This window comes from Tinamus guttatus, unplaced genomic scaffold, assembly GCF_059628265.1.
Source record: "Tinamus guttatus ecotype Peru unplaced genomic scaffold, ASM5962826v1 Tinamus_guttatus_pri_ptg000004l, whole genome shotgun sequence".
Classification (NCBI taxonomy): domain Eukaryota; kingdom Metazoa; phylum Chordata; class Aves; order Tinamiformes; family Tinamidae; genus Tinamus; species Tinamus guttatus.
Window position 1 is genome coordinate 6,452,858 of NW_028288538.1, and position 21,629 is coordinate 6,474,486.

At 43.9% G+C, this 21,629-nt stretch overlaps 1 protein-coding gene across 1 annotated transcript in view; it reads left to right on the top strand.

Annotated features, from left to right (window-relative positions):
- AKAP13 (A-kinase anchoring protein 13) overlaps positions 1 to 21,629 on the top strand; it is a 158,670-nt gene extending 137,041 nt beyond the window's left edge. Inside the window, exons 18-38 of the mRNA XM_088538629.1 lie at positions 894 to 1,068; positions 3,588 to 3,655; positions 4,440 to 4,506; positions 6,081 to 6,216; positions 6,884 to 6,996; positions 7,660 to 7,806; positions 8,441 to 8,691; positions 9,339 to 9,464; positions 9,568 to 9,685; positions 10,205 to 10,453; positions 12,270 to 12,346; positions 13,559 to 13,740; positions 13,825 to 13,907; positions 14,226 to 14,405; positions 15,140 to 15,304; positions 16,405 to 16,475; positions 16,902 to 16,946; positions 18,204 to 18,254; positions 18,625 to 19,074; positions 20,799 to 21,111; positions 21,530 to 21,629. Coding sequence (XP_088394755.1) covers positions 894 to 1,068; positions 3,588 to 3,655; positions 4,440 to 4,506; positions 6,081 to 6,216; positions 6,884 to 6,996; positions 7,660 to 7,806; positions 8,441 to 8,691; positions 9,339 to 9,464; positions 9,568 to 9,685; positions 10,205 to 10,453; positions 12,270 to 12,346; positions 13,559 to 13,740; positions 13,825 to 13,907; positions 14,226 to 14,405; positions 15,140 to 15,304; positions 16,405 to 16,475; positions 16,902 to 16,946; positions 18,204 to 18,254; positions 18,625 to 19,074; positions 20,799 to 21,111; positions 21,530 to 21,579 — 3,117 coding nt within the window. The 3' untranslated portion in view covers positions 21,580 to 21,629. The remainder of the gene's footprint in view (positions 1 to 893; positions 1,069 to 3,587; positions 3,656 to 4,439; positions 4,507 to 6,080; positions 6,217 to 6,883; positions 6,997 to 7,659; positions 7,807 to 8,440; positions 8,692 to 9,338; positions 9,465 to 9,567; positions 9,686 to 10,204; positions 10,454 to 12,269; positions 12,347 to 13,558; positions 13,741 to 13,824; positions 13,908 to 14,225; positions 14,406 to 15,139; positions 15,305 to 16,404; positions 16,476 to 16,901; positions 16,947 to 18,203; positions 18,255 to 18,624; positions 19,075 to 20,798; positions 21,112 to 21,529) is intronic.

Genomic DNA, 21,629 nt, shown 5'->3' on the forward strand with positions numbered 1-21,629 from the left:
ATCTTAACATTTAGCAATTTTCTATATCAAGTAGAGACAGAAAATGTGGAGTGCACAGGACTCATTTTGAGGTTTCTATACAAGCTTCAGGCGATGCCCCGTTAGGGAACAACATAATCCTGCTGAAGCCACTCTCTTTGGGAAAGGCAGAGTGCTAAAAACGAGAGAAGGCAGCTGCCCTTGTTTGTCTTTCCCAAGACTGCTGAGGTGCCCGGGGTTGAAGTGCGGCTTCCGGAAGCCGAGATAATCTCGTATGGTGTTGCTGCTGTTCCTCTGCCTTTCCGTGATGCCACATTTCATGAGTTTGTGAAAGATCATTTCCCCCAAGAGCCTGTTGGCTTCATGTAGTAGTTTGAGGTCGCATGACATGGTAGCTGTTGAAAAATGCAGTCCCCACTGGTCACAGAGAAAAGTGAGGGGGTGATATTATGGCATCAGTGTCTTACTGCTGTCATAGAAAGTCTCTCTTTCTCCATTAAAAATTCAGTCTCTAAACACAAGTCTTATATGTTGACCTTGAACATGAATTCTGTGTTGAAGGTTTGTTGTCCGTTGTTTGAAGTTAGCAAAGTCATTGCAATAGGTGAGTCATTAACCCAAGCAAATACATGCAGACAAGGGTGAAAGAAAAAAAGTTGCCTTCAGAACAGACCGCGCTCCGTCTCTGCTTTCAAGATGTCTGTGCAGAGGGCTCTGGGAATCAATAGTGTGTTAATTCAGTACCAACAGCACCAGAAACTTATTTCTTTAACAGAGAGCTGTGTGGACACATGACTATTGTTAAGGTGTGCGCAGATCGATATTGTCATAGTGCCGAAGGCAAACACTGCACAATTTGTAACTAGAGAATAAACCTCTCCAGAGTGACAAAGCCTTTGCTCGTTTTCTCTCAGCAGGAAAAGGAGAAAGAGAAGGAGAAGACTAAGGAGAAAGAAAAGGAGTCCAAGGAGAAGGAAAAAGACAAGAAGCTGCTGAACGGACATCTCTTCACTGCAACCTCTGTTGTAGCCCAAGCAACCTGTTACCACTGTATGAAACCTTTCAATAAGGATTCGTACTACTGTGCAAGTAAGTCTTTTTTTCCTATTTTCCCCTTGATGTTTCATTAAATTTAGCAGGGGAAATGTGAACCATATGCTGTATTTTTGTTATTCTTGAAAAACTGTGATATGAGGAGAGGGGGAAACTTTTGAGATAATGTGGCACTCATTACTGTCCCAGAGCCTCCTCGCCAGCCCGGTTCGGTCTCCTCCATGTTACTGTGTCCTGCAGTGTTGTCTTCCCCACTGTGTCGAGCTGTGCCAGTTGTCTGGAGAACTTTGGTTGCTTCAGCAGCCATTATGGCTTGGGGCCAAGACGCTTTCTTAGGCCTGATAAGGGACAGAGAAAAACGGTGGGGATTGTGGCTTTTATATCCGCTAAGGAAGAGAAGATCCTGTCCATGTATGATGTATTACTTCACATACATTAGTTCTCTGAAATGCTGCTTCCATGAGCACTTGGTGAGAGCAGATGATATAAAAAGAAAATATCCACTGTATTTTTTTTCCCCTTTGTTTATGAAGTTGGGTTGGGATTAAATGATAACTGCCTGTCCACTGATGAATACTCGCAATACAGTGTAGGCAGCCACTAGCCTCACCAGAGGGTTCCTGCTGGACTTGATGATTTTGTTCTGGTTTCTTAGCAGACAGTTACTCGCTTATCAGTAACTCCATCAGGTCAGCAGACTTTGTGTGGTCAAGACCAGAACGGAGGCTGTTTCACATAGCAAGCCAAAACTATGCAAGATAAAGAGGCATAAGATCTTTTTTACCCACTGCAGCTCAGGATGCTGCATTCCTCGTTATTATTATTACTATAATATTTATTTCCTCTCGCCTGGAGGCTACAGGAACAGTGTGCAGGGATCTCTCCAGACTGAAGCAGAGGGCTTGGTCTCTGCTAATTCTGATCGATGACCAGTGTATGAAACATCTCACATGAGGGGAGGAAGGAGCAGGTAGCTGAATCCCCAGAGGCAGCTTTGAGTTTCCTGAAAGAGAAATTTCAGCAAAGTTGTTTGCATGAGGCATGCTCTGTGTTCACCTGATGGGAAATGGAAAACATTAAAACCATAATCTCTCAAATGCAACATCCTTGCCCTTCTCCCACTCTAATTAAAAAAAAAAAAACTCAAACCATGTAGAAAAATGAAATTTATCCTGATTCCATCTTTATATTCTGATGAGTTTAAAATATTCCCACAATGGCCTGAGGCAGCACATGTTTTAATATAGATCTTCTTTCCTTAATTTTCAAGATGCAGCAGAAAATTATTTTAAGTTTGCTCCGTTAACCAGAAAATGAGCATCCCAAAGAAAGTTTGGTCAGGGCCCAGACTGTTGCTAAACTTGTATCTGTGAGTGGTCTCTTCTAACACAGCATCTTAAAATAATCTATTAAGTGCCTTGACCATGACTGATAACCAGCAACAGACGCTCTGTTGTTCTCGGGGGGTTGTGCTGTAGTTTGCACGCAGGTTTTCTGCTCTTTTGCACAGGAAGTTGTGGGACATCTATAAAGTAGCAACGCCCTATGTCCTTGCCTTTATGTCTCTCAAAATACCAGAACAATTACAAGCTTTTATAAAGCAGACTTTTATTAATTAAACGATTTTTAGTGAAGTGACAATAGTTCGTTGATTTGGGCTTGGGATGTTTTCCTTTCATTGTAAATTTACAATATAGTAATTCATGAATTGTTTTAACACATGTTTTCAGGAGTGAGCAGACTGCCAGATTTTCTTGAAGATCCTGGATTTCATTATGGGAGGGGGGCAGTTTTAATCTTCTTTGAAAACTTCAATTCACAGAAATCTGCTGGGATAGATGATTGGCTAGCGCAGGGTATAAGGAAAAAGGAATTAAGTTTTTTGGTTTTTTTTCTAGCATTTTTGCAGCAAAAGCTGGGATTAAAGCACAATGCTATTTGCATTGATATGTGTGGTGTTTTCTAGCCAAAATCAGTGGCTTGAGTCTAGTTTCCAGCAGACAAGTGCCTGTCTCACAAAAACAGTTACCTGGCAGATGCTCCTGTTACTTTTCCTGATAATCTTGTAGTACAGTAACAGATGGAAAAAAGATCCTGTCTATGATGTGTCTACATTCATGTAAATTAATTTTCCTGTCCTTTTCATGCCTTCTGGATCCTATAATACTTGTCTTGATAAGAAAGATATTAGTGTTTTCAGAGAAAGAACAATGGGACTCTAATTGGCTTCTATTTCTGTCTCCTTTCCTCCTTGCTTTTCTTTCAGAAGAATAAAAACACCTTTGTTGTGTTTTGTTTTCATTTAAAACCCTGTTAGCTCTGCCTTGCCTTGATTTTTAAACAGAATTTCCTGTTGAAAACCATGTGGAAACATTAATAAACCAGGGGCTAATTAAGCTGGAAAGCAGCCTGGTTGTCAGCATCTGCAGCTACCCATATGAACTGCACTGATGCCTGAAAGCTGCAGTTCTCAGTTACACAAGATAGCAGTTCAAAATACAAATGGCAAACACTGATCTTTTTTGTGTCTTGTTTTGTTTTCTTACTTTTTGCAGACTGCAATGCAATTGTTCACAAAGGCTGTAAGGAGAGTTTTGCCTCCTGTGCGAAGGTCAAAATGAAGGTAAGAGATTTCATTGACTCTACTGAGGGAGAACTGTGTAAACATGGAGTATGAAGATACATAATGTCTTCTACTGTGTCGTGCAAAGCTTTCCAGCTCATCTGGAAGAGCCAGACCCTGTGCTATAGAGACTTATTTCTCTAAATTCCCAAAATTTGTAGTGCTTAGGCAGGTATTTAGGAGAAGAGGGTGTTAGTGCATCAGCCGTGTTAAAACCACGGGAGGAGCATATGAGAAAAGAAAGCGCTGGCAAAATGCAGGGTTGTCGAGCACCCGTGAGTGCAATATCTCTTAATTTTTCAATGCTGCATTTTGCGATGCAGCATTATGACTATATAATGGATCACGACATTTATTAAGTAATAATGTTGTTTATGTGAGGTTTATGATTACGTGTGGTTTGAACAGAATTCACGCTTGTCTAAATGCGAGGAATCTCTTTTGTGGTATGGTTCTCCAAGCTAGCCCAAGTATGAATCAGTAATCAATGCAATTATGAGGAAAATTAGAAAATCTCTTCTATTACTTTTAGTTGTCTTCCTCAGTAATATCAGTCCTTTTTTCTTCAATTTTACTATTTACTGCACATTTGTCCATCTGTGATTTTGCCTCTTTCACTGATGGCAACTACTGCAGCTGACGCGAGTTAATGCCGTCCCTATATACCCAAGGACCAATCTGTTCTGAGAGGATTCAGGAAAACCGTGCTTTTTAAATTTAGTTACGTGGCACAGCCTGATGGGAAAAGGGAGCAGAAATTACAGTAAATTTCCATTTCTTTTAGCCACAGAAAGGGATGCTGCAGGCACATGATACCTCTTCATTACCCACAGTAACCATGAGAAACAAAAGTAAGTAAATTTCTCTCTCCTCTGTTTTGGGGTTGATCTCTGGCTGCTGTTCTTAACTGTTATGACGAACAAATATTCCATATTATCAAAGCTAAATCTTTAATAATACAGGGCTGAGAGCATCTCTTGGGCAGGATAAGCAGTGTTTAGGATTTCAGAAGCTGTGCTGCACTTGTGCAGATGGTTTCACGACTTCTGCACTAAGTGACTTGAAACAAATGTAAAACCATGTCAAGTTTAGAATAGCTGCTTGACTGCTCTGACTTCCTCAAGAGATGCAGCTGATGAGCCCACAAAATCTGGAAGACTTATGTTCATTTGTGCCTGACACCAAAAAGAATTCGGCTATGTGTGTTATGTTAACATAAAAAGCTAAGGTTGCAAGTTGAAGGGGTCTTTGTTTAAATTTTTTTTTTTTTATTATTCTTATATTTTGATGTAGTAAAAAATAGAAAAGTTAATTTTGAACTGGAGCAATACTAACAAATTCTGCATGTTGATGATATACGTTTTGCTGTAGAGCTACCCAGGGTGACTGGGGGATAAAAAATGAAAATGAAATAGCCCCTATAGATTCTGTAGTGCCGTGGTTTGACAAGCTTATTTCTGCCTGCTTGGGGATCACTATAGGTACTGCACTGTGTGGTGGGGGTGTACCCTGTGTCAGAAATTCAGAAGTTCTACTCTACAAACCAGAAGGCAGTCTGAAGAAGGGAAAATTGGAATTGAGATGGAAGGATTTGGTGAAAATTGCTGTTTACCTTTGAATAATAGGATATAGATTGGTGTTTCTCTGTGTTTAGCACTATTAGTAAAACCTAGCTCAAAAGCTTCGACAAGAAGCATGAAGATGTATATAACTATAGGAAGTCCTTGTCCAGAGAAATTTAGAAGTAAAATAGTAGGTTGCTGCAGGTGATGATTCATTGATTAAAATTAAATTTACTTGCCCGAGTGTGCATTTCTGGACTTGCACGTTCCACCCGCATCTTACATTTAAGTGCAGTGCCCCACCAAGGGGTTGATTTTCTTTCCCTCTTTAAAAAGAGCAGCACATAGTTTGGTAAGAAGGATTCCATCCCAGCCTCTGCACAGGAACCCTGCTGAGCTGGGATGTTATCACAGAAAAGATAACAGTTAATAAGCCCTTGTCTTTGGTTTTCTTACTATGCAGCAGAATTGAATTAGACTTAAGCATATTGGGTCTTAAGAGGATAAAATTTCTCAGATGGTTCAGATCAATCATACTACATGAATACTGTGCAGGAGACCTAGAATTTGTTAAAAGGTATTTTGAGGAACTAATATTTGCATTTTCTATTTGAGCAAAATTGCAAAGCGAATGGAGCTTCTCTTTGCTTTGAATAGAAAGTTCACGACAAAATCCTACGTTATGTTCATGTAGACCACAGTAACGGTTTGGGTGAGTCAGATACTTCAGACTTCACTGCAGTCGTGACTGTTTCTAATCACTGAGGGTCTGCTCTAGAGAGAAAAGGATATGGATTTTAGGGCCTGGCTTCTTTAAGTTACTGTTGTTGCAGTTAACAAGACAGTTGCCTCTTTCCTTCTAGGCTCGCAGCCCAAGGAGCGCCCGCGCTCTGCAATACTTGCTCCTGATGAAAACACCGTAACCTCCATATTCAATAACAGGAGGTCACAACAGCCTACAGCACTTTCAAAGAGTGTCTCCATACAGAACATTGCAGGGTAAGGATTCTCCCTCTGCATCATCTGATGATGATGAATAAAAAAATGAGATCTCATGAGAAACGGGTTTGTATAATATGATCTGTATTAAAAGTAGGGAAAAGGATCAGAAAATCAGAAATTGCCCTTATTATTATAATCTGTATTATGATCCCATCAGCAGTTATGCACAATCAAGCTGGTTAGTTTATCCATGGTGTGACTTCAAGGCCATCAGCTGGCCTTGCTACGTGCACAGCAGCTTCACAGTGATGCTCTGAGCTCCAGGAAGAAATGATGAAATTTATTTCAGTTTACTTTTCTATTCCTGCTGAGAGCTAGTGAGAAAGACTCTTGGACAGCCGTCCATGTTGCATTCTGGTTCCTGCCTAACCCAAGCAAAAGGCAAAGGATGAAGGGAATGAAAGCAGTTGTCCAGACCATAAAACCTGAGCTGTGATTCTTCGTGGAAGAAGCACCATTGCTTGGAAATTTAGATCTTTTTGCTTGTCAGTCCTGTTGTATAGGTGTTAGAAAACAATAGAAGTACATATTTGTGTGTAACTAAGCAACACATACTTTGGCTTTCTATTTGCATTTAAAATGACATATCTTCCGTAATCTTGAGAAGATTATTGACTGGGCTTTGATGTTCTGAATGATGTTTCTTGTTTCCCTTTGTCTACAGAGTTGGCAATGATGACAGCCTAATACATACTTGGAAATTCCTCTCGCAGTCTACAGACTCTTTACATAAAATCAGCCGGGTGAATGAATCGATGGAGTCGCTAATCGATGAGGGTAAGAGATCCCCATGGCACGTATAACAACAGCAAGGCCTCAGGGCTGCTTTCCAAAAATAGAAGGTCCTTTTTCATGATTCAGCATGAGTTTTTCTTTTAAAGGACAATTAAAGTGCAAAGGCTGCAATACAGGAATATTGGTGTGATGGACTAAAACAAGGCCACACACAGTAGTTTTTCCAGCTTGTTGAATTGTGGGAAAACATATGGAAGTTTCTGCACAAATGAACAATCTTTCTTATATATGTATTTATGGAGGTATCATAGGTAGCATTCAGCTCCAATCACATTAATTCTGCTTTTCTAATCTTGAAAATACAGGCTTCACACAGTTCTGAAGGAGCACATGGTGTGGTGATCATTGTGCCATTATATCCCAGATTAATGACTCACTAAAGATCCATTTTTATCTGAGTTAAAATTTGGTCTGTGTGAAAATTCTGAATTACTTTTGTGCAATGACCAAGTAAGCTCTAAAAGTGATTTTTGTAACGTAGTGCTTACTTGGTGCAACTCCATACAGCCATTACTCTGTTGAGAAAGGAGAACACGTGTGATACTGGTGACATAGCAAAAGAATTCCCAAACCTGTTGAAGAGGTGGGAATCTCAAATTGGACAAGTTGCCTGTAGCCTTTTAACACTTGTGCTGCTTTATGAAGGTGCAGACATGAACGAAGGACAGCTGATGGGAGACTTGGAACTAGATTCGAAGCAGCTGGAGGCAGAATCTTGGAGCCAAGTAGTGGACAGCAAGTTCCTACGACAGCAGAAGAAAGATGTTGTCAAAAGGCAAGACGTCATTTATGGTGAGACATACCTGCATTTTTTTTCACTGATTTTAGTGACAACTTATGTACTTCTGTTTATTTGGGAAGTTTTATGCTAATGAGTAGGAATATTTATTTTGATTTTTCAGAAACCGTACTTTTGTTCCAGAAATTCTTAGAAAGCTAATTTTCTGTGAAGGCTGGTTCTGGTTTTTTATGCAGAAGTCATCAAAAAAGATAAATAAATAAATAAATGAAAGAATGAAAAAAATTACCTCTCCTCACTCATCTACCGCGGCCATTTATACTTTGTTACAGTAGAGCAGCTCACTAATTGTATTGGTGTCACCATCTTCCTGATGCAAGTGCCATCCTGTATTTCCACAAAAGTAAACTTTGTTGAGGCTGGAAGTGCAGTGTTGAGATAACAGTCAGAAATGGTGAGATCTTAGTAGCAATGTCAGAAACTTTTTGTTGCTGGGCTCCTCTGCCCCATATTTCTTCCAAAGGTAAAGCTATTGAATGATGTCTGAATATGTGACATTGTTAAATTTTTGGAAGCCCCTCTAGAGAAGCTTGCGTGGCAGAGCTTTCCAATGACAACTTTCCTTGTACCGTACCCCCAAGTCCTCTACAGTGAGCAGGTTTTTGACCTTTTCCTCCTCCTGTGCAGAGCTAATGCAGACAGAAATGCATCACGTCCGCACCCTGAAGATCATGAATGATGTGTACAGTGCAGGAATGATAAAGGAGCTGCAGTATGACCAACATGTAGTGGACAAGATCTTCCCCTGTCTGGAAAACTTGCTGCACATCCACAGTCACTTCTTCCAGCGGATTCTGGAAAGGAAGAGAGAGTCGTTGGCAGACAAAAGTGAGAAAAATTTTGTCATCAGGAGGATAGGTGACATCCTGGTGAATCAGGTGAGCTCTGGAAGATACTTGCATTTTCTGAGAGCATAGCTGGAAACCAAGCGCTCTGGCTCCTTGCTCCTCCTTCCTTCCTTATGCTTATTTATACTTATTTTATGCTTATTAGATAATCACAGCTGAATGCGCCTTTGCTGCCTATGTATCTGCCTCTGCTTTTTAAGCACTTTGAGCTTTTTCAAAACAAGGTATAATGATGACAATTTGTTGTGTTTATATTGTGGGGTAGAGACATGTTCCATGATAGTGCAGAGCACTTCAGCCATAACCTGGAGGGTAGGCCAGTAGCCCTCAGCTCCTGGCATAAGTCTTGTTTTTTGGCTGAGATACTGACCTGCTTTCTAACTTCGGGTATGTGTTTATACCTTTTCACACCTCTATTTTCACCTTTCCTTCTTTTGTCCATCTTGACGTTTTGGGGAGGCTTTTAAGCTCTCCGAGGTGGAATGCTAGACTTTGTGTTAAGTCACTGTGAATATCATGAAGTCTCAAACTCAGTTCTATAAATTCTAGAGATGAATAGCTTAGTTTAACATGTTTGACACTAATCTGGTCTCATAAAGTTCTTTTGAGAAACTGACAGGCAGTGTTGGAATATCGTGCCAAGAGCTCAATAGATCTCTGTGTCTTATGTCTTGCAGTTCTCTTGTGAGAATGCAGAACGAATGAAGAAAACGTATGGCAAGTTCTGCGGGCATCACAATGAGGCTGTAAATTACTTCAAAGATCTGTACTCAAAGGACAAGCGGTTTCAGGCATTCGTCAAGGTAGGCCCTGGTAAAAGACTCACAGATGATGCAAGAATTACATCCTGTCTGTACTCTGAGCGCTTCCCACACGAGAACTGAAATTTTCCTCTTCGATTCTCAGAAAAGAATGAGCAGTTCGGTGGTGAGACGCCTTGGGATTCCTGAATGTATCTTGTTGGTAACACAGAGAATCACAAAGTACCCAGTCTTGCTGCAACGGATACTGCAATACACCAAAGGTAAGACCAATTCCTCTTTCCTAAGCACATATTTGTTTATACGGTGTGAGTTTCCTGATCCTTTTCAACTGAAGCAGATTTTCTTAGAATTGTCATTACTGTGTACTGTAATTAAATAACTGGGTTTCATGTCTCCTCTCAGGATTAGCTTTTTGGCTTCCTTGATTTAGCTGACAATCTATCCCTAAATAATTATAGAGCAATAGCCTGAGACTTGGAAATCTCTTGGCCTGTTTTTTTTTTTTTTTGGCTAACGGCTGAAATATGTTATTTATGCATTTTGTGTATACTGGCTGTATGCAGAGTATATTGCAGTAGTCCCCAGCCACAACTATATATCTGAAAAGGGCTGTGAAAATCTCTTCAAGAAGCAAAAATGTAAATCTGTCTCATGAAAGTATTAAAAAGTTATAATACAGGGGTTTGGGATGGAGGAAAGGAAGGAAGGGAGTGGAAGTGGCGGGTTAGAATGCACACAAGGACCAAATGAAATTGAGATGTTTCTGTTTCTGTTCAAAGAAAATGAAGTGGAACATCAAGACTTGACTCAGTCATTAAACCTGGTTAAAGATGTGATTGCTGCAGTCAATAGCAAAGTCAGCAATTACGAAAAGAAAATGCGTCTCGATGAGATTTACACCCGGACGGATAGCAAGTCCATCATGAGGATGAAGAGTGGCCAGATGTTTGCAAAAGAGGATTTGCGGCATCGAAAGCTCATCCGAGACGGGCCTGTTTCACTGAAAAATGCAGCGGGACGGTTGAAAGGTAGGAATATCTTGCCTTGCAGTTATGCGGATAGGATTCCTCCTCAGACCTGTCATCTCCAACAGTTATTTATTCTTCTGCTTTGAGAGATTTTGACAGAAGCCTTCCACCTGCCTTATACTCAATTCCCACCCTAGCATTCCTGATACCTTGGGCTGTTTAAGAGATGACAGCTGTTTTTCCACCCTCTGACTGGATGCTTGGTGAAGGCTCGCAGGACAATGGGATCTTCGTGTGCTATTCAGGGAACACAATAGATCACCAGTAGATCCTCTGGGCCATGAGATCACGGTGAGGCCACAGTTGCTCAGAGCATCGAGTCGTGGCTCTGCGCCTAAACGCGCATGTGCAGTGGTGCTGGGAAGCACACGCTGAGGCTGAAACCAAACCTCAGGGTCTCACAAGCAGCCCTGTGTTTCCGTTGCTCTGAAGGTCTTCAGCAGTGCTGTCCCCGGGCTCTGTGTGACAGCCCCTCTGCCAGCAGCTACTGCAGAGCAGGTCCCAGGCACTTCAGACTTCCCGGGCTGCTGAGGCAAGCGGTCACTGTGCCCAAAGGGGAAGTGAGGAGGATGGGGAGCCCTGCAGCTTCCTCAAACTTGGTTTTATGTGTATTATTAGTTACTGGATCTCTTGAATTGCTTTTTGTTTGTTATATAGTGGAAACAATTTTTTTCTGAAGTGCTTTGCTCTACCAAATTAAGCACTAAATCTCTCAAGGAGACCTTAAGCTAGGATCATGGTAGTGCTAGGGGCAGGTGATGCTTTGTTTCAGACTTGTCAGAAAGATTAGTTTTTTCCTCTTACTCCTGGCATCGGTGGTTTAAACCATCATACTAGGGGATGAATGCCGTCTGGTAGCTGCTGGTGTTATGCTGTGCAATGAGTTCATTTTGCAGCTTTGATAAAAGTTTGAGGGTTCTTTTATCCAAGATGGTTTATGTCCTGCCAGAAGAGAATGGAAGGAATTGCCCATGAGATGATTATTTTGTTTTGTTTGCTTCATCTCTGTCACAAGATTTCCCAAGTATATTCCAAAGCCCTCTTTGTACTGAAGGATAAATGTGGGGCACTGCACTTGGTAGTTAACTGGGCAACCTTATGACCATGTAGCATGAGAAGACTTGGAAAGCTATATGTGTACTTTGGGAAAAGTGTGTAAGCTGATCTAAAATTTTCTATTTGGTCCATGTTGTACTTTCTTCTCCTGTGAAAGAAAGCCAGGTCATGCATCTCATGCAGACCCTTTTAGCTCCCCTTGGATTTAGCACGAGTCGTGTTTGTCTGAGAGCAGAACTAGTGGTGGTTCCTTAAGTCAGTAGTTCCTGGGAAAGAAATTACAGCTGACAAATACTGTTATGGCATGATAATTTGTGCTCCGCAAACCACTCATCAAGAGAACCGTAAAACCCAAGACTTCCTGTGTAGATGGTTTGCTCAAGGACCAAAATAATGGTTGTTTGAGAAAACAATGCTTATATTCAGTGTCTTTAGCTTTTGCTTTTCTGTCAGATAGCTTGTGTCTGGAGAGGAGTATAGCAGCTTAGACAGACGGAGGAGTCCTGCAGGTTTCCCAAGTGCAGTTCCCCATAGCACAAAGATGTTGCTTCAGAGCTGATCAGACTGTTTTTCCACAAGCTGGTCCTATTGCTGCTTCAGGAGCTACTGCTTCTGCCAGCTAGCAGGCTAAGCAGCACGGAAGACTCATCCCATTTCTGCGATTTGCAAAAGCAGCCCTAGTGCTCCCCAATAGCTAGGACATTGGTGTTACAAAAACATTGAGCTGGTTATACTATCTGCTCTTCTTTTTCTTTGGCAGAAGTCCAGGCTGTTCTCCTCTCTGATATGCTCGTGTTCCTTCAGGAGAAGGACCAGAAGTATGTCTTTGCCTCACTGGTAAGGCTTCAGCATATTCTTTTCCTTCCTTTTCTATTGGAGAGATCCTTGGTATGTGTCCTGCAGTGAAGCCAATTATTGCCTGCTAAACAACTTAGTCTTCTTGGCATTTAGGTTTATGTTACGTGTAACATTTGTGTTTCCTGAGCAGACTCCATTCTTGTCTATTGGAAAACACGTCTTCATTCCCTACCTCCCCTCAGTGATTTCTGCAGTGCCTTGGCACAGTTGATAATTGGCCTGAAAATATGCCTGTCACTTGATACACTTACTCCTTTTCAATCTGTGCAAATTGAAGCAGTGTTTGGGAGTGAGGTAATGGGATAATGTGAACATTGTAAAAACGAATCTTAGCAGAAGAAAATGCCCTAATACCTTGTGAGGTGCTAAGGGGGAAAAGGAAGAGGCTACCACTGCAGCAAATTCATCAGAACAGCTTACAAATGCATGTCAGCGGTCATGTTTCAGTCATGAAACCAAAAGCATTAGCTTTGAAGGCATGCTGGACACACTGACCTGCTGGGGACAATGTAGCACCTAATTGGGTCCGTTGGGGTTGTATCTTGCAGGATGGTTTAGCCTTTTTGTTCTTTGTGTTCTTTGCACCCTTTGAACAACGTTTTGAAAGCAGCAGTCTGTTGTTCCAGCTTCCTCCATGACCTGCAGAAACGCAGTGCTCTTCACAGGGGAAGCTTTCACCTAAGCAGCTTGATTACCCAGGGACATAGCACAGTGTGGATAGACTTCCCTCAAAATCTTGTCCATCGTGCTAGTCAGTTATGAGCTTCTGAGCACAGCAGAGCTTTTGTGGGATTTGAAATTAAGATGTCATTCCCTCTTAGGGAGCGTTTGCCAAGATAATGTCTGTGAAGCAGGAGGCCTTGCTAAGTATCAGGAGTTGTGATATTAAAGATAGAGTACAGAGTGTGGGCAGCAGGAGATGAGATAAAAGGTCTGCTGGAGACACAGCTGATTTTTAGTTAATTTATTGTTGGGAGGAGAGAAGGTGAAGTGATATTTTCTACAGGACTGATAAAAGAAGACAACCTGCCTGTCCTTAAAATGCCGAATATTTAATTAGCCAATAGCTTAAAAAAAATGCTTACAATCTGAGAGAGGTAACTGTGTTGGTATTTGGACCTTTTGATTGTTAGTTTATATCCAAAAACTCTGGTACTTCTTTGTCCTCCTCACCCATCTTTCCATCTGAAGGACCAGAAATCCACTGTGATCTCCCTGAAGAAGCTGATTGTCCGAGAAGTGGCTCATGAAGAAAAGGGTTTGTTCCTGATCAGCGTGGGTGCCAAAGATCCCGAGATGGTGGAAGTCCATGCCAGCTCCAAAGAAGAGCGTAGCAGCTGGATACAGATCATTCAGGACACAATTAACACCATGTAAGATGCCAGGCTGTTCTTGTGGGACAGCTGTTGCACATGGCCATATTATGGTAGTAACGGAGACATGTCTCTCTTGTCCAGGGATAAGGATGAAGATGAAGGAGTCCCTAGTGAGTCTGAGTTGGAAAAGAGAGTGTCGGACACGAAAGTGAGAGAATTGAAAGGTAAACACCTCCCTGGGACAGAACAGAGCTGGGGGGTGTTTTGGGGATTTAGGAAAATCATGCATCCAGCAAATAACCTTGTTTGCCTCCTCTGTGTTTGCATCTTTTTTTTCTGAGTTTACTGTGCGCGCTTGCTGCGTGGTATGTTTCAGGATTATGTCATCATGTTCCACTAGATGGGGCCAGTAACCCAAGAATTGTGTTGTTGCTTTGCCAGAGCTTTTTTTTTTTTTTTTTTTTCCTCCTGCCTTCATCTCTTTTTCTTTTTTCTTTCTTTCTTTTTTTTTTTTTTCCCTGTTCATCCTCTCACTGCCACAGAACAACTTCACCAGAAGGACAAGCAAATCCTCATCTTGCTAGAGGAAAAGGAGAAGATCTTCAGGGACATGGCAGAGTGCTCTGTGCAAGAGGACCTGCCGGGCTCCAGAGTGCTCTTCAGAGCTAACACAGAGGAGGCACCAAAAGGAGAGGCCATTATGAAAAGTGCAATAAATGAAGGTGGGCAAGCTAGGGACACATGTTTGTTCCATTGACTCACACATCCAACTCACAGTGAATCTGTCAGTTCTCAAGCATATTTTTTTCAGGGAGTCATCTCCTTCTCAATGAATGAGCAACAGCACAGAGCATAGCTAGAAATTGCTGCTCACACTTGTTAGTGTTGTGGCTAGGACAGGGAATGAGGATCAGGAAAAGAAGCAGATACTGATGGCCATTAGATGGAGGCCAGAAAAGAAGTCCTAGCACAGAGAGCATCCATGCACAGAATGGAAGCTGAGGTCAAAGGCAGCTCAGAATTTCATCCTCGTCTGAAGTATGGGCCTCCCTGTCCTTTGCTCCAGTCTCAACAGGGTAGCACAGTGTGAAAGGTGGGCTCTCATTCTGAAGGTATTTGTGGTGCTGCAGGGGATGAGCAAAACTTGGGCAACTTTCCAGTGTGATTTCTGGAGAGAGCAAAAATTTTTCAGTGCTATAGTGAGAGTACACTAGGATTACCTGGAGAAAGGGAGGGAGGTGTAAGCCGCTGCACAACTCCTGGCGTTGGAATTTAAACCCAAACAGACTGAGTTTTTACAAGAGGAAACATGCACTGTTGCTATCATTGTCATAGAACTAGTAATTTATTATTCAGAAAACTGTGAATTTCTGGCCTGAGCTCAGCTGGAAAGAAAATGGCTCAGGAAGCCTGAGATGATCTTTAAGAGCGATATTGTTGCTTTTTATCCTACCAGTTGAACTGCTGCAAGGCCTGGTGAGCAGGAGCCTGGGCTGCGTCCTTGGGCAGCAGGTCAACAGCGCCGCCATGGAACAAGAAGGAGGTGTTGGCCCCATCTCTCTCCCTAGACGGGCAGAAACTTTTGGAGGATTTGACAGTCATCAGATGAACGCCTCCAAGGGTGAGTACTTAAGTGTGTGCGCGTATTGGTTTGTGTAAATAATGCATAATGTCAGGGTGGCCTCTTGCTTTGGAAAGGCTCCAGCAGCTGGTGAATTGTGATTTCCCAGCTCCTCTGCCATAATGGCAGACAGAGCTTCCTAATGCTCTCTTTCTTTGCTACCCTCATCAGAAGTAACCTTGTTCCCAAATTCTTTGCTCTTGCTCTCACTTACGCTCCCAGTGCTGTCAGTTGTGCTGGGCTAGTGTCTGTGTCTCAGCTTTGGGATCGCTGGGCCCATCTGACCTCCCGTCTTGAAGGAGTGGCGTTAGCTCCAGACAGCCAGGCATGAGAAATATGTAGAGATTTCCTCAGCCGTTGGAAAGCCACAACGCTCACAACGGGCCTTGTCATGGTAATGACAAATATATTCACACAGAGAGCTGGAGGGCTTGGCTGGGGCTCTGCCTCTCTCTTGCAGTGATGAATAGGGGACAGCCTCAGGCTGTTCATAGCCTAGCGCACCCCCTACACTGTAGAAATAGTCTCTTTTGAATTAGACTGTAATTCAGTGGTAAAAGAGTCTTGGGAGACTTCAGAAGTCTAGTGTCTTTCTAGAGAGACACATTTCTAATGACTGAGGCTGGGGAGAAATTGTTAGCAAGAAGCTGCATGGCAGTATTTGACACAGTATCTGAAGCAGCTGTAAACCGCATTTAGACAAGAGAGTACTGAAACTGTACCTGCAATAATGTACCCTGATATGATGCTCTTATTGCTCTCCATCTGCTCTTAATCAGCCTCATGTCCTCTCAGCTTATATTCTTCTGGAGTATAAACTGGCTTGGGAGATAGGCAGAGCTAATAAGAGTGTGCTGAAATACATCAGCACGTTGTTTGAAACCAAAGTCAATCCTAATCTGAATTCACATCTACCTTTCTCCCGTTACTGACGTGCTCTGTATTACAGAGAGCAAATGCGCTTAGTTCAAGTGTCAAGAGATCTGTGGACCTTTTGTAAAACATCTCAGTTTCCTGTATTAAATTTCTCAGACAACAGCAAGTTCATCTATGGTTTAAAATGTTAAATAATCATTGCCAATCCTGGCTCTTTCCTTTAGGTGGAGATAAGGAGGAAGGTGATGATGCCCAGGATCTTCGGAGAACAGAATCGGACAGCATTTTAAAGAAGGTATTTCTCTACAATTAGATGTACCACAACAAGTTAAAAATGAAATAAAATTGTGTGTAGTTAAAACCACTTTGCTGTAGCTAAAATCCCCTTGAAAACCATGTCAAAAGAGTAATATTCCTTTGTGGCACAGGTTATCTGCCATCTGTCTGCAGATCAACTAAAACATGTGTTTAATTATGCATCATTATTGAAATGTCAAGGTCAAATATAACCTTGCATCCGTTCTTGCTGTGGATCAATTTATCATATCAGTACAAAATAATCCCAAATTAACATTTGATTTTATATGATTTTTTACTTGCTTAAAAAGCATACATGAATTCTCCTAGAATGGAAAATAGGAAGATCTCTCATTAGTGCTTCAGAACAGATTTGCTGTGATATCTTCTTTGTGCTCATATTGAAACTGTGATCTTTTCATAGGGTGGAAATGCTAATCTTATGTTCATGCTGAAAAGGAATAATGAGGTAAGAACTGATTCTGTTGTCTTAATGTTTCCTTCATTTAAGTGCCAATTGAATTTGTCTCTAAAGGTGATAACGTAGGAGAAAAATTATTTCACATGCTGCAGTGCATGCAGACTTTTAAATGCATTAAACTTGATCCATGGTGTCATTTATTTGTTTAACCTTGGATGGTCAGACAGGGAATTCACTGACTGTCATCTGCTTGCCAGCAGGGTGATGAGTGCTCATTATGGGCATTAAGGGTTAATTACTGCTAGGATGTGTAGCACTATATTTATTGTGCATCTGCAGATAGAGGGAGTTTAATTATATGTTGCAGGTGCAGTGAATTGGGGCAATTAGATTTCTGTTCTCTCATTGATACGCATTCATAACTCCCAATTAGCATTAATGGCAGAATAAGAAGCTGTTCTCTTAATACCAGCTATCAAACAACTCTTGCAAATACTGCTGGTTTTGTTGGTTGATTTGGGATAGGCTTTTGTTTTGGTCTAAAAAGTAATTGTAGGGTAGGCAGGATTCAGAAAATGTGTAGCTGAGCTAAAAATATGCTTAGGGATGGAGCATCAGCCCAACGTAGTCTGCTTTTGGCACTGTATCAATGCATGGTGTGTTAGTGTCCACCTGTGTTTTCAGAGTCTGTCAGTACACCTGCCAAATCTGTGTGTGTCACATTTATTTTGCTGCCACAGTCCTCATGTATAATGACAGTGGGCGTTGTATGGATGCTGTGATGTGGAAGGGAGCAAAGAGTACAGGTTCATTTTAAGGCTTCTCCACTTTTTCTCCTTTGTTTCCCTGAAAACTTGAAATGAACTCTTAGTTTTCATCCCAGTTGCGCTCTCTGTTCATGAGCAAGTTGATGCTGCAGGAGACAGTTCGAGGAGACTCCCGCGAGGTCTGTGCTGCCGCACACGTTTCCTTTCCCCTGGCAGCCAGGGAGCTCCAGGAGCTGCAGACAGCTTGATAAGTGACAGCTTGCTGCACTGAGTGCTAGGAAAGTGGGGAAAATAATGCTAGGCACCTCTGAGGAGTGTCTAAGGGGAGCAGTGTGACCAGCCTGTGTGGCTGGGGATGATGAGGTTGTTGCAGGTGAAGAGTGAGAAAGGGGGGAGTAGTGGTGGAGGCATGGCCACGGCCTTCAACCTTTTGGCCCATAAGCCTTTACCCATGGGGTCCTGGGGCGAGAGGAGAGTGCTTTCCTGGTGTCCTGGCATCCAAGTAGGGTCTAATAGCAACGCTTTTGTTTCCTTGCAGCAGGTTCTCCAAAGCATTACCAACCTCCATAAGCTGCTCAGTGCTTTGCAGGTAGGCCACCCATCCATCCCGCTTTGCATGTCGCTTGCCCAAACTGCGCAGCCGCTCACGGCAACTCTCGCCGCAGCCCTCCCTGCTGCCCGTTCACCTTTCCCATCCTCACGAGCATCCCGCTGCCGGCTGCAGAGCAGTGTCCGGGCAGGGCTGTAGGAACAAGCTGCTGCCAAGCCTCCAGCTGACAGAAGAGAGCTAGCCCGAATTGAGGGAGCTGCAGGGGGAGGCTGTGAGACCTAGTCCGTGCCAGAAAACCTGCCCATGAGCGTGTCCCCTCAGTGATGATGCACTGTGTCCCCGAGAGCTGCTCGGGGCAGGAGCTGCTTTCTGTAGAGAGGGCTCCAATGATTTCCCCCTCCCTTCCCAGGCCGTGGTGCTGCAGCAGGACACGTTCATCGAGGACCAGAAGCTGGCGCTGAGCGAGCGAGCGCTGACCCGAAGCCTGTCCCGGCCCAACTCCCTGATAGAGCAGGAGAAGCAGCGCAACCTGGAGAAGCAGCGCCAGGAGCTGGCCAACCTGCAGAAGCAGCAGGCGCAGCACCAGGAGGAGAAGCGCAGGAGGGAGAAGGAGTGGGAAGCCCGGGAGAAGGAGCTCACGGAGCAGGAGGCCCACCTGGCCCAGCGAGAGAAGCAGGTGCAGAGAGGGAGTCAGGATCTGGAACGCGAGCGGGAGGAGCTGCAGGTGAAGAAAGCTTCCTACCAGCTCGACTTGGAGAGGCTTCGTACGGCACAGAAACAGCTGGAGAGGGAAAAGGAGCAGCTCAAGAGAGACATGGAGCGATTACCTCAAACGCGGTTGGAGCCTGACCACAACCAGGTAAATGCTGCCAAGAGGTGGGGAGGTCCTGCCGAGAGTGTGGCGCCGCTCTCGAGGTGCTCGTGGGCTGCCAGGCTGCCCGTGATGGGGCAGGCATAGATGGGATTCGGATCTGGATCCAGAAATACAGGGCGTGGGTTCTAAAACAGGCTTTTTATTGGGTTTATGTTTTGCACATGCTGCTCAGTGCTGGGTTTTCTGCGCCGTAAGCGTGGCGCCCCGCGTGCGCAGGCCCTTGGCGTGACGTTGTGCGCTCAGGCTCTGCCTTGCCCGTGAGCTCCTCTGTGCTCTGCCCGCTTTCCTTGCCATCCGTAGGCAAACGGCAGGCTGCGGAAAGCACATGGGAAAATCCAGGGAGGTGTGTGCTGCACGTCAGGATGGCCCTCACCCCGCAAGGCTTCAGCTCTGCGGCGCAAGTGAGAATTTATTCTCAGAAATGGTGCAAACACCGCTGGTTACTTGCACCCTCCGGCTGTCACAGAAACCACTTGCAAGCTCCTATAAATAAGGGACTGATAACTACAGAGAAGGTCCTTGTTGTTTTTAGTCCATGCTTATGGCAGCTCCAAAAACATTCTCGGTATCTAGCAGAGAGATGGACATTGCCCCTGTCCTAAAGAGTCTGGACATCTGCCACCTCGACATAGCTCAGCAAGCAAAGGTCACTTGCTCTGGTGTAAGAAGCTTCTGGTATCTGGCTTCCCAGGCCAGATGGAAAAGTCTGTGCACAGATCTAGTTCTGTACTGTGCAAGTACCTTTTTAGCAAGTTGGGGTTTATTTTCTATTACAGTGCAGCAGTCTGGCTGAGGAGAACATGCCTCAGTTTGCATGGGCAGAGATTGAACCTTGAGTCTGTTGTTGATCATTTGTTTGTTTATAACTCACTAATTCTCGATGTAATTTGCTTTGAGCTGTAGCAAAATTAGTTTATAAATGCTGGACTGTGGAGCAGAAATGATTTTGGGTGACTTACCGTGCAGCTCAGCAGTGAACTCTGAGTAGCGAGTCAGAAAGGTACTTGCTCCTACCGGCCTCTGTTACTGTCCAAGCCCGAAACTGTCCTGGTGTAAAAGAAAGCTGCTTCAGCACCAAGCACATACCTGCACATTAGGGGCACAGACACGATGGGAAGGCTGAGAGGTAAAATAGCCTGGTAGCTGAAGCGAAGGAAGCAGATATTTTACTGATGTTTCAGAGCTCTTAATAGTGGGTTTGGTGAGGCTCTTATTGAGCTCCTGTTTTGATCTTCCCTTTGAATACATAAAGGCTCAATTACATCCTGAGACAGACGTTAGAAAAAAACAGGAAAATGTTTCACTTTCATCTTGTTCTTGGGAAGGCTGCCTTTGCCACAAGCCCTCGTGAGCGCGTGCGCTGCCTCCCCTTCCAGAGGCAGCAGCTCCGTGGCCTTCTGGCAGCCTCTGCGGTGCGGGGCCGCTGTTGAGCTGTTTTGGGCTACCTTGGCTTGTTGATACACAGCATAAGTACATGGAGGAGCAAAAGGCACTGGAGTGTTGTTTTTATGCTTCCTCTTTTTGTCTTAGCGAGGGCTGCTGCTTTCTTATTCCTTTGCCTGGATAGAGGACCATTTTTAAGCTGGTGAATGGGGCTAGATGTTGGGAATAGAAACTCCTCCTGTCAGCCTTCTGGGAAACATCTTCCTATCCAGGTTTCCTCTCTGCCCATTTCATGCTCCAATAAAACACTTCTTTTTCTTTTACAGGTTTCAAATCCACATGACAAGCTTGCAAGAGTCCCCTCCCTGCCCAGCACCGAGGATTCCTCCAAGCAGAAAAGCCCTCCCCTTCCCAAACAGGGGCACTTTGATGCAGAACTGTCTGTGTCACCCAAAAGGAATAGTCTTTCAAGGACACACAAAGAGAAAAGCACTTTCCATTTGCTTAGCACAACAAACCAGACTAACAAGGCGGCTGAAGGGCAGCCCCAGATGCCTACCCGCCTCTTCAGTTTAGCCAAACCAAAGGAGAAAAAAGAAAAGAAGAAAAAGGGCAAAGGGCATCGCTCCCAACCATCTGGTGAGTGTCAGGGTTGATCGTAGATAGTTTACAGGGCCACTGAGCTGGCTTTTCCCTCCAGTCAGCAAATTTGAGGAGGCAATGAAATCTAGCCTTGAGCGGGGATGGTAACTTTGAGGGATGGAGAAAATGAGCTGTGGTGAGTGGAGTTTCCAGCTTAAAGCAATCTTCTCTGTGTCATCCTGTGCGAAAGGAAGCAGAGGGTTATCTGAGGAGCCGTGTCTCTCCTGTGGGCTGTGGCAGGAGCCTGTTCTGCAGCAGTTTTGCAAGGGGAAAATTCCCCGCTTCAATACATCTGCTCCCAGAGCTCTGGTTGGGATGCTCCTGCTTGTCCCCTCCAGCACTGCTGGGCTTTCCCGGGGCGCACGGTCCTTCCCCACTATTCCCATAGTGATTCCTGCCCCGTTTCCCTCGGCAGATTCCCACTCGTCGGAAGCACCGCCGGAGGGTGAGGAGATCTTTTGCTGAGCGCTGCCACCGGGTCTCCAGGATTCCATCTGGCCCCCCCGGGGCTGAAG